Source organism: Leguminivora glycinivorella, chromosome 8 (assembly GCF_023078275.1).
Source record: "Leguminivora glycinivorella isolate SPB_JAAS2020 chromosome 8, LegGlyc_1.1, whole genome shotgun sequence".
Lineage (NCBI taxonomy): Eukaryota > Metazoa > Arthropoda > Insecta > Lepidoptera > Tortricidae > Leguminivora > Leguminivora glycinivorella.
In genome coordinates, this window is record NC_062978.1 from 4781853 (window position 1) to 4794219 (window position 12367).

The window sequence follows — 12367 nt, forward strand, 5'->3', positions numbered from 1 at the left end:
TGCTTTAAAGTATTTTTAGCAAAGGAGGCCATCATTACGTCCAAGGATGCTTGTGGGACCCCGCGCTTGATCATAGATTGCCTGATAATTTCGCTGCCACCAGGATAAGGCTCGCATGAAGCGGATGACAGACTCTGAAAGGAGAGTGTAACAAAGACATATGAGGGCCGAAAAATATTTTTTCAGAAACAACAAGCCTGGACCACAAGGGAAACCATGGCTGTGATGGCCAGTACGGTACTACTACAATACCGACTGCTTTATCTAATTTAATTTTTTCTAACAGTCTGGTAATTAGACTGAATGGAGGGAAGGCGTAAAAGAAAATTCCCTGCCAGTTGAAGGTAAACGCGTCTACTATTTCAGCATAAGGGTCAAGTTTCCATGAAGCGTATCTTTGACATTTGTAATTCTGTGCACTGGCAAATAGGTCAAATGTTGGGTTTCCTAATAATCTACACATTTGAGTGAATACTTCATCTGAAATCTCCCATTCGGTGTCTATGTTAATTCGACGAGATTCCTTATCTGCTATTATATTCTCGCAAGATCGAATGTAGGATGCAAAGACATGAATGTTTAGACTTTCACACAATTGCCATATTTTCCTAGAAATTTCATTTAAATGAGGGTGCTGAACACCGCCCATGCGGTTAATGTAACATATGGCAGTTGTGTTGTCTATTCTCAACAATATATTACAATTTTGTAGACCCGCGGCAAAAATTTTAATACCATAATACGCGGCTAACAGTTCTAACGTGTTAATGTGTAATTTCATTTGTGCATTTGACCAATTGCCACTTGTACTTTGACCTTTGCATGCTACACCCCAGCCGGTGTTAGATGCATCACTGAAGATTTCAAGTAAATAATTATTTTTTCGAATAGGTGAAAATGACGACTCTATGTTATCTTTCCACCATAATAAATCTTGTATTATATTATTTGGTATCGTCATTTGTTTGTTATAATTTTGTGAATCACCAAGAGCTAAAAGTTTTTCTCGTTCAAATAACTTCGTATACATCCAACCATAACTAACAGCTGGGCAGGCAGAGGTTAAAAGTCCTAAAAATTCAGCAAAATATCGAATTGTACATTTATTTTTACACAAAAGTTCTAAGGCTTGAGATTTAATGCGCTGTTTTTTCTCATCAGGTAAAAAAATAGTCATGTCCGTGGTATTAAAAACAAATCCTAGAAATTTGCAAATCTGTTTTGGTATCAGTTCGCTTTTAGCGAAGTTAATGACAAATCCTAGCGATTCTAAAACGCAACGTAAATTGTTAACGTTTGTTAAGCACTCATTGTAAGATCTCCCTATGCACAAAAAATCGTCTAAATAATTTACTGACAAATGTCCTGACAAGCGTAAGTATCCTAGTACTGGCTTTAATATTTTTGTAAAAACGTAAGGCGCCGAACATAAGCCATTCGGAAGTACATTAAATTCGTACATTTGATTATTCCATTGAAAACGCAACAGTTTTCTGTCATTCTCATCTATAGGTACTAGAAAGTAAGCGTCTGTCAGATCTAAGGTTGCTAAAAAATAATTATGGTCAAGCAATTTAAGTGCAGTTCGATAATCTTCCATTTTGAAGTGTTCAACTTTGACATATGTGTTAAGTTGCTTCAAATTTAATATGAATCGGTGCTTGCCGTTAGGTTTTGATACAGTAAAAATAGGCGAAAGGAACTGTCCTTCACATGGTGTACATGGTGATACATAATTCGCATCTAAGAGATCTAAAATACAACCATCAATAATTTCAGCCTGTTTATGACCATGACAAACACTGTTCATCGGTTGTATCATTTGAACCGGTCTGTCTATAAGAGGAATTTTATATCCTTTAATCCAACTCAAAATAGTAGGGTCGTCAGTAATTTCACACCATTTATGATAAAAATACTTTAAGCGACCAGCAATAGGTACCTGGAGATCCTCTGCTAACGCCTGCCCGTGCGCTGGTAGTGCTGGTGCCGCGTGTAGCTGCTGTAGCGGCGACCCCTCGGCGCCGGCGCTGGCGGCGGGCGGCGCTCCTGCTGGCGGTACGGCCGGTGGGGCGCGGGCGCGTGGGTCGGCCGCGGCTCGGTCGCTGCAGGTATGCGCGGCGGCGCCCCCCTCGAGTTTAAAGCTCCCCGCTGAAACTGTGTTGCAGGCGGCCTGTATGCAGGGCGTAATGGTGTAAACTTCATGTCTGAACCAGTTTTGTTTATTGCCTTAGATGACTTGATATGATCACTCAGGTCGTTGCCAAAGAGATATTCGTCGCATCGAGTGTCCTTGAGAGCATCCCTCACATTTTTGTTTAAAATATTTAATATCGCATAACGGCGCGACAGGGATTCTCTATGATGAATGTCACATATTAATCTTCCAGCATCGCCTAAAGCTTTTATTATGTCTTGGGGCATATTATTGTTTGGTAAAAGGGCCCAATTGAGAACTTGTCCTATGGCAGCAAGACTTGTAGAAATCTGATTTTGTTTACTTTGACTGTATAAATCTTTCTTGAGGTTTATTTCAGAAAGAGCTGCTTTAATTTCGGGATTAAGTTTAGGGGCAGTAATATTTGGGCAATTTTTTGGCGGCAAATAATTTTTTGCAAGCTCCAATTGGACCTCTTTAGGCAAACCATTAGAATATATATGTGCCCATCTTGAGGCAATATCCTTATGCAAATCAGCACCGTATTTTTTCTCCGTAGTAGGGTCGTCGCCTAGCAATTGAAGTATTTCCGGATCTAGCGACGGTACATACTCATCTGTAAGAGCCTCGTCTGTATTTATCTTCGATGTACAGTTAATATTAGGAGTTTGGTTATACATCACATTAGACGGCGCACTAGGCGCAGTTGGAACGTCATCTTGCATAGGCGGCGCACTCGTCACGGGCGGCGCAGAACACTCAACGAGCGCACTTAGGGCGCACGGCTCGGACTGTGGCGGTACGGTCGGCGCAGACAATGCACCGGGCGGCGCCGCCTGCGCGAGGGGCGCGGGCGCGGGCGCGGCGTGCGCTGACGGTACGCGCTCCGCGAACGATGCGGGCTGCGCGCTCGAAGGCGATGGCGGCGGCGGGTAGGGGGCGGCGTAATCTATCTCATTGTGGGTAGGCTGAGAATGAACACCCACTTCGTCCAAATCTATGATTTCATCTCCTAAAAAAAAATTATTTGGTAATAATGTAGATATTTGCCTCGTCACTGTTTAAAGTGGGGCCCAAACAATTAAGAAACACGATTTACGTGGAGTCTCAACACATTTAGTGGAGAAAATAGGTATAAATGAATATGATTGTTAACCGCCTCGATACTGTAAACCGCCTCGACACATTTAGTGGAGGGATAAGGTATATGCTTGTAAACTGCCTCGACACATTTAGTGGAGGAATATGGGTATACCTATGTATGTTTGAAAAACTGCCTCGACACGTTTAGTGGAGGAAATAGTTGTATACTGTTAACTGTCTCAACACATTTAGTGGAGATTATAGTCTATGTTCGTTCCCCTCACTATTAAAGTGGGGTTTAAATACTCATCACGATTTACGTGGAGTGGAGAACAAAGACACGTTGTATTTTAATTACCTTGAATATCCATATTGTCCATTTCATAATAACGTCGATGCTCGTAGTCACTCTCAGACGATGTAGAAAATGAACGGCGCCGACGCCTTAATTTTGCTTCTAACTTTTTAACCTTTCGGAGTATGTTAGAATAATCTTCATCCCTTGAGCGTTTCCTTTTTCCCATTGTGTATCTTGAAAAATCACTGAACACTTGGCACTACTTAATTTATTTTCACGAAAAAATTTAAGTGTGACTTAGATGGCACAAAATCACGTAATGAGGTAGTTGTGCAAACCCCGCGCCGGCGGCGGCCGCGCAGCCGGGGTTCTCACGGTAAAGGGCATGAGCGAGACGGCACTATTAAGGATTCCTTTTTAGGTTGTTATAACTCTGAATGTGTGACGAAGATGGTACGATTCCTCGTACTGCTGCATGTAAACCAGAATATCATCCTCGATTGATACACGAAGTATAAGTACAAATACATAAGTAAACTGTGAGAAAGTATGTAGGCAAGTGTATATGCAAAACAGCCGTATAAGTACAAATACATAAGTAAACTGTGAGAAAGTATGTAGGCAAGTGTATATGCAAAAGAGCCGTATAAGTACAAATACATAAATAAGTAAAATGTGAGAAAGTAAGTAGGCAAGTGTATACACTATGTAACATAATTGCCGAAGATAAATCCTACGGCTTATACATTACCTTCTATAGTACCTTTAATTTTCATGGTGTTTATTTTAAAAAAGGAAGTGGTATTCGTAACCGCTATTCGATACCGGTTATGCTCTTAAATGGATCACCAGCATTAATGTTACATCCTGTATGCAAAACAGCCGTATAAGTACAAAATTACAAATACATAAGTAAACTGTGAGAAAGTAAGTAGGCAAGTGTATATACAAAACAGCCGTATAAGTACAAATACATAAGTAAATTGTGAGAAAGTAAGTAGGCAAGTGTATATGCAAAACAGCCGTATAAGTACACTGAGAGAAAGTTAACCCCCGCTGTGGGAATTGCGTTTTCTGTGACAAAGGATCGCAGTTTTTCACTTTGATCCAACGAAATTAGAAACAGCCCGATTGTAATTTGAGGCAATTTTGTTGAGACATTTGGCATGTTTGCGTGCAAAAGAAATAGGTACTTAACAAAAATAAACGATTGTGTTTGACATATAAAATAGGCCATTTAATTGCACACCGACCTATAAACAAAAAAGTCTTCAATATCGTATGAGATGGAGATGACTTACGTTCTTTGAGGACATTACAAACATATTAATTGTTTGTAGGTAGAAATAAACAGTGTTTATTAAACACTTGAAGCACAGATTAATAATTAGTTGAAGTACCTATCGCTTGTTACAAATTTGATTTAAATATAATAATGTACCGTAGGTACTTCCTAAAAAAATATTTGGTACCTATAAAAATAGAAGAAGGAACCTATCTTCCATAATATTATAGTTTTAATTAGTCAAAAGATAGGTAAAATAATAACTAAATCAAATACCTAACTTAAAAAATAAGCAATCTTCAATGAAAACAAATTAAATTGGAAACTAACCACGTTCGGTAGCAAACTAGCGATGCGAAAGTAACAATGGCACCGCTCTTGCTGGCTTTGCTAAATTAGACAGCTAAACTTTGGCACTTTAACTAAGGGGCGTCTACTCGTAGTATAGCAATATTGTTTCCCTATTATGTAACTATTTTCTTTTATATAGTAGCGACGTTTTATGTTAGTATTTTTTTAACACGAGTCACAATATTGAAATTCGAGCATGCGAAAGATTCCAATATTGGAACGCGAGCGTAGCGCAATCGTTTGAAGCAATGTTCAAAGTCTTGAACGTTGCGAGGACTTCAGGCACGAAGGTTAAACAAATGTTGCCACCGAGTGAAACAAAATGTTCACCAAACTAACACAAGAAAAACAGTAACTGTATAAAGTTTAACAAAATGATGGATTGATTTAGTTTGATAAATCATATCCATCAATTTGTTAGTTCAGGGGTTTTCGATGTCAAAAAAGCAGTCTCACAGATTTCTTAGATGAAACTTTAACGATATTTACGTTGGGTATATTTATTTATTTAAACTTTATTGCGTATAAAATAAAAGTAGAGTACACATGCAAGCTTAATGCTTTTAGGCATTCTTTTCCAGTCAACTATGTGGCAAAACATGGCTAAAACAGAAATCCATCAGGGTGGGTGCAGTAACACAAAAAAACCTCCGTAATATATGTATGATAAAAACTGCCTCGTTGTTCTAGAAATCAATAAAAATGTCTGCAGCAGACAATAATTGAATTCCTGCGCCACTGCCATGAAAAAAAGTTATTTCTTTTATTGCGCATCTAGCAGGGAAAAGTTACAGATTAAAGTGTTTAAATTTAGGTAATCATTTCAAATTACTGTTAAAAATTTATCTTTTCAGCATTGTAGGTAAGAACCAAGAAAATATCAGTTCAATTTCGTTCTTCATTTGGTATTTAGATTATGATTAAAATATGACGCGAGGCTTATTCAACTTAAGTTATTATGTTCTTAACATAAATTTATGGAATACCACCTTTATCCCGCGGCTTCGCTCGCGTTAGAAAGAGACAAAAAGTAGCCTATGTCACTCTCCATCCCTTTAACTAACTTCACTTAAAAAAATCACGTCAATTCGTCGTTCCGTTTTGCCGTGAAAGACGGACAAACAAACAGACACACACAACACACTTTCCCATTTATTATATTAGCACGGAATTCCCAAGTGCAATATGACCAGCTGTACTAGTATGTAACAGCTATACCTACATGGTGACACGCAACTCCTATACTATACTATACTAAAAGAAAATCTCTTAGAAGCCGCACAGAAAGATTTTTCCCCTCACTAGCTCGGAAACACGTGTTTTGTCCTTTAATACCAGCGGGTAAAAACGCATTTTATCCACTAGTGGGTAAAGAAATTTGACCTTGAATAAAGTCAAATTAACTGCTTTAAAATTGATAAAAGTAGGTGAATCTAGTAATAAAGATGATTTACCACCTATGGAACTACTGGAAGCAGTGATAAACGCATTTTTTTCCGTTGTAGTTTCCTCGCCTCCTATAGTGAGGGGAAAAGTTTTGTGTTACACACGGGTGCAAATGTATTTTACTTCTCGTGTGTTAAAAAACTCGCGAGTTCAGGATTCTATTCTCGAACCACTCGCTTCGCTCGTGGTTCAACTATAGAATCCTTTCACTTGCTCGTTTTTCAATTCCACACTCGGCGTTAAAATACAACTTTGCCCCCTTGTATAACAAATAACTATTCTATTCTCCGCGCGGAAAGCGTCTACTTCCGGAACGCTGCGCTTAACAAAGCAGCCACTTTCCGGCTCCGTCAATCAGAAAATATACTCTGTTTCGCCTGAACAAACATTTACCTGAGATACCTATTTGATATTTCCTACTGCTTTGACAAAAGGCCCTTGAGCTAGCTAATAAGTTTTAAGCTTTCTGCTCAGGTTTTTTTTTTTTATATGTATAGCAGTGGCGGCTGGTGAAAATTTCTGCTAGGCAACACGTAAGGCCTTAACATTCTTGACCTCAGACTAGCCAAAGGCAAAGACGTGGCCTACGATGGAGTGAGCTCGCCCAGAAGATGCCTGATGTTCACTCCTGATTTGAAGGTATGTACACTGGCCTAGGTATGTAACGTACTATATCTTGAAAACGATTTTTAGGGTTCCGTACCACAAAGGCACAAAACGAAACCTTATGGTGCGACTCTGTCCGTCTGTCACATTACTAAATATCTCGAGAACTAATAATGCTATCAACTTGAAATTTGGAATAGTTGTGTATTTATCTATTTAAGTATGTATATCGTCGCTTAGCACCCATAGTAAAAGCTTTGCTTAGTTTGGGGCTAAGGTTGATTCTGTGTAAGGTGTCCCCCAATATTTATATTTATATTTATTTATTTGTGAACATTGTAAACTTCTACAAATGTTTACATTTTAATAAAAGGTAACTTAAAATAAATATTTACAAATAAACTAACTATTAAACCGCGCTCCTTATCGTTTCTGGCGCAAAAGTACCCATAATACTTAAAAGTACAATTTGTGCTACAAATTAAAAGTATAATTTATTAATTTTAATTGTAGAAAATGGGCAAAATGAAAAGGGGAACCTGTAAATTTCAAGTTAGGTACTAGGTCAAGTGGGGTATTGTTAGAAAGAGATTAAATTGAACGTAAATAAAGTATTTTTTATAATTTTTTTGTTGTTAAAGAAAAAGAAAATTGAAGGGAAATATAAAATAAAATACCTACCGTCCCTACTTAAAATACCGTCCGTAGGTACTTTGAATTAGTGCGAGATGTTATGTAAACCATCTTCTTTCAAATAGAGTAAAAATTGACAAAATCGGTTAACATTACAAAGAATTATCCCTAAAAAACCGACATACTATAAACGTGAGATTATTTTAACTAGGTAGTTTGAAAGAAAGTTTGTACGGAACCCTCGGTGGGCAAGTCCGACTCGCACTTGGCCGGGTTTTTTAAACACAAGTCACGATCGGGGGCTACAAACGTATCGGCGCGACAGGGCCAGACTGTATTTTTGCGGCGTTTGGCGTCGCAGAAATTCCATTCGGCTACGGGGACTAATATGTCTGAGCGCCCGGGGCATGCAAACATATCTGGCCCGTAGCCGAATGGCAATTCTGCGATGCGAAACACCGCAGAAATGTAGTCTGGCTCCGTCGCGTGAATACGCAAGAGTGATATAGATATAGATAGCTACGAAAGAGAGATTATCGTGAGCGTTTCGTGAGTGTTTGTGCATTCGGCTACGCACACAGATATGTCTGAGCGCCCGGGGCGCGCAAAAATATGTTTCTGAATACGCCTTATCACTTTGAGCATAGGGGCGTGTTCAGATATTTGTGAGCACCTTGGCCGCTAAGATATCTCTGATGGCGACTGTACATAGTTGATGAGACGCTTTAAATGTGAATCCAGAGTAATACGACGCGCATTAATATGCAAATTAACAATAATGAGCAGGCGGAGGGTTGTCATTACGACACCTTCTAATTAGACAGCTTCACAATTGAGGTGACTCAATAATTCGATCCTTATAAGTGCGTAGCTGTAGAATAGGTACAAAGAAAAATTATATTCTCAAACATGGTATGAAATATTGATGTTATGTGCCTTATAATTGGCAGCGAAGTATGACGTTGCAGGTGCGGCTAGGACGATTGATAGATAATGGAATTTCATACAAACCTTTAATTTCCAAACACAGATAATTGTGACATAACATCCAGGTATTTAGCCAATTAAAAAAAAACTATAAGGGGCTTTATAGACGTGCCAACTGCAACTGGTACGGGCCCTAGACAATATTTGATTTTGGGTGCGTTTTCATACCAAAAAAATTTTTTTCGTTTTTTTTTAACTTTTTGTTTTTTTATAAGCGTAATACGGGGTATCAAAGGGGAACGAAAATTCGATTCTTTTTGCGCTACGACGCACCGTTTAGGAGATACAGCCATCCAAAGTTACTATTTTCAGTAGACTTTATTTATTTCATACCATGTTTGAGAAAAGCACTATACATACCTCGGCGGGAAATGGGGTTGCCCGCCTCAGACCTTTGTCCCGGCCTCTGTAGTAATGTACTATTATTGTAACAACAAGCTCGTAACAATCAGCATCTTAATAATCACAATACAAAATTTAAATTTGAAAAAAAAAACCGACATAGTGGACCGATTTTCATTAAACATGGCTAAAAATAAACCAATGGATGGATTGTGTGAAAGAAGATATGAGAAAGAAAGATGTGAGTGTTGAGATGACGAAAGATAGAGTAGTATGGAAGAGGAAGACGTGTTGTACCGACATAACGTGGGATAAGGGTAGGAGGAAGAAGATGGCTAAGAATAAACCGACTAATTCAGCTTTCAAATAAAAAAAAAACGAAATCTAAAGCGGTTCATCCGTTCGAAAGCTACGATGCCACAGACAGACACACCCACAGACAACTTTTCAAACTTTTCCCAGGAACGGCACATCATTATTCGCGAGTGAGATGTTCGCCAATCGCCAATACGGCAGTCAAGGGCCAATACTAAAAATCAAACAGTTAAAGAAGCGACTCCCGAATATCTTAACCCTAATCTTAACCTTAACCGAAATAACCTTATTCACGAAATGCTGTTCAGTTCCCGGGAAAATTCCCAATTTATGAAATTCATACTCATGTCTTATATTTATGTGTTTATGAAATTCATATGTCTGCCGTATGCCGAATGACTTGTGGGCCAAGATAGCCACGGAATGGGAGCCCCATGAGTCGAACAGAGGATCCGGCAGACCTCGCCGGCGATGGCGGGATACTCACTCCTTTTTGCAGTCTCAGCACCAAGATCGAGGAAAAAAGAAGGGGGAGGCCTTTCCCAGGTGGGAACCGCCTCACCCAGTCATCCACCAGTTCAACCCCAAAACAAACAGATTGTGAATCAACACCCGAACATCTTAACCCTAATCCGTCACCTTACGCCGATAAACTTTGTGGCTGTACTCAGGGGTAGCGCGCGTTCTCACGGAATGCACGTTCGCACTTTCTATTGTTACTTTACGTCGCGAGGTTTTTGCAAGCGATGTCCGCGTGTGAAATGCTAATAATATTTAGTTAAATAGACATATTGAATAAAATAAATACCATAGGACATTCTTAGTATTCTTACACAGATCTACTGATTAAGTCCCACGGAAAAGTTCAATAAGGCTTGTGATGTTAGAACTTGAACAAAAATATATAAATACTGTATATATACCCAGAAAGTACCCAAGACTTGAATATAAAGTATAACATTTTATGTGAGTATTAATTCGTTTGAATCCATTGGTAACCCTATCACGGGACGCCGCGCACGTGCGGCTCGTTTCTTTGTAAGAATTTTGTAGGTATTTAAAAGGCGGCATTTCGTGAATATCAAAGCAGTGGGCCTTCTGTACTTGTACTATTATATATTCTGTGGCTGTACGTGATGTTAACGAAGCATGATAATTACTGTTCAATAGTTATTTGTTTTACAAGGGGGCAAAGTAGTTGTTTAACCGCACGTGCCAATATTGATACCCGAGCAAGCGAAAGATTCCAATATTGAACCGCGAACGTACCGAGTGGTTCAAAAAGTGGAATCTTGAGCGTTGCGAGGGTATCAAGGCACGAAGGTTAAACAAACTTTGCCACCGAGTGATACACAAAATTTTTCACCACACCAACACGAACAAAATACTGACTAGGTATAAAACATCAAAATAAATGAAATCCATCAATTTATTCAATATTTATGATTCAAAATCATCATTTATAGGTAAAATCTAGCAGCCAAATTAAGACATCGAGTTAAAATTTGTATGAAATTACTTTGCCCCCTTGTGGATAAAATGCAATTTTGCTATCTGTTTTCGAATAGCAAAGAAAGCCTTTTTACCAGTTGGTGTGATGAAAAATCATTTATGACATGTTTATTTACATATTGTATCAACACAAGGCGATATAGTATCACTGATTAAAAGTAGAAATTTATTTTTAGTACATACCTATATCTATTGTGACCAAGTTTAAAGTTCGGAGATTATTTTTAAAACGCTTCTAGGCTGAATTGGACATGTAACTACAAACAAAATAATATGTTCTTATATGAGTCACACAGTGCCAAGTAATACAGTAGGTAAGTAATAGGTAGTAAAGGCACCAATAATCAGCTTCAAATCGAAATTTCTATTTTCAAAGCCGTCTACTTTGATCTTCAATAATTGACGGATAAGAAAAATAGTTATTTGTTATACAAGGGGGCAAAGTTGTATTTTAACGCAGAGTGTGGAATTGAAAAACGAGCAAGTGAAAGGATTCTATAGTTGAACCACGAGCGAAGCGAAACTATACAACGCAAAAAATGCGTTTATCACTGCTTCCAGTTAGTTCCACAGGTGGTAAATCATCTTTATTACTAGATTCACCTACTTTTATCAATTTTAAAGCAGTTAATTTGACTTTATTCAAGGTCAAATTACTTTACCCACTAGTGGATAAAATGCGTTTTTACCCGCTGGTATTAAAGGACAAAACACGTGTTTCCGAGCTAGTAAGGGGAAGTGTCTATTGTTGACGGCGGCTAGCTCCCGTTTAAACGGCACGTGCTATAGTCTCAGTGTAGTTAGAAAGCAACTATCATGATAGTAATAAGGTTCAAATCCATAAAAAGCCCTTTCGGAGATAACACGTTTTGTCATCTTCAAAAAAGTTACCACTGCAAACTGTTTAATAAATTTGAACCTTATTGCTATCATGATAGTTGCTTTTTAACTACACTGAGACTATATATAGCACGTGCCGTTTAAACGGGAGCTAGCCGCCGTCAACAATAGACACAAAGGCCTTTGTTTAACAGATTACGGCTAAAGCGAAACGTTCATCTCAGAAAATTCATACTATACAAGCTACAGGCATGTGTATCACAGGCTTAACAGCCGGCGTAACCGAATGGCAATCGTTGACTCGAATCGCCAACAGAAATGCAGTCTGGCTCTGTCGCGGCAATACCAAAGAGCGATAGAGATAGATATCTACGAGCGTTTCGTTTCGTGAGCGTTTCGTGAGCGTTTCGTGAGCGTTTGTGCCATTCGGCTACAGGAACAAGCTACAGGCATGTGTATCGCAGGCTTAACAGCCGGCATAACCGAATGGCAATCGTTGACACGAATCGCC

General features: G+C 38.8%; 1 protein-coding gene across 1 annotated transcript; it reads right to left on the bottom strand.

Moving 5' to 3' along the window:
- LOC125228668 lies at positions 1 to 3976 on the bottom strand. The gene is made up of 3 exons (XM_048133322.1): positions 3600 to 3976; positions 1943 to 3170; positions 1 to 134 (listed from the first exon to the last, which is right to left on the bottom strand). The coding sequence occupies exons 1-2, from the start codon at positions 3763 to 3765 to the stop codon at positions 1957 to 1959; spliced, it is 1380 nt and encodes a 459-aa protein (XP_047989279.1). The 5' UTR covers positions 3766 to 3976; the 3' UTR covers positions 1 to 134; positions 1943 to 1956.
- Between the last annotated feature and the right edge of the window lie 8391 nt (positions 3977 to 12367).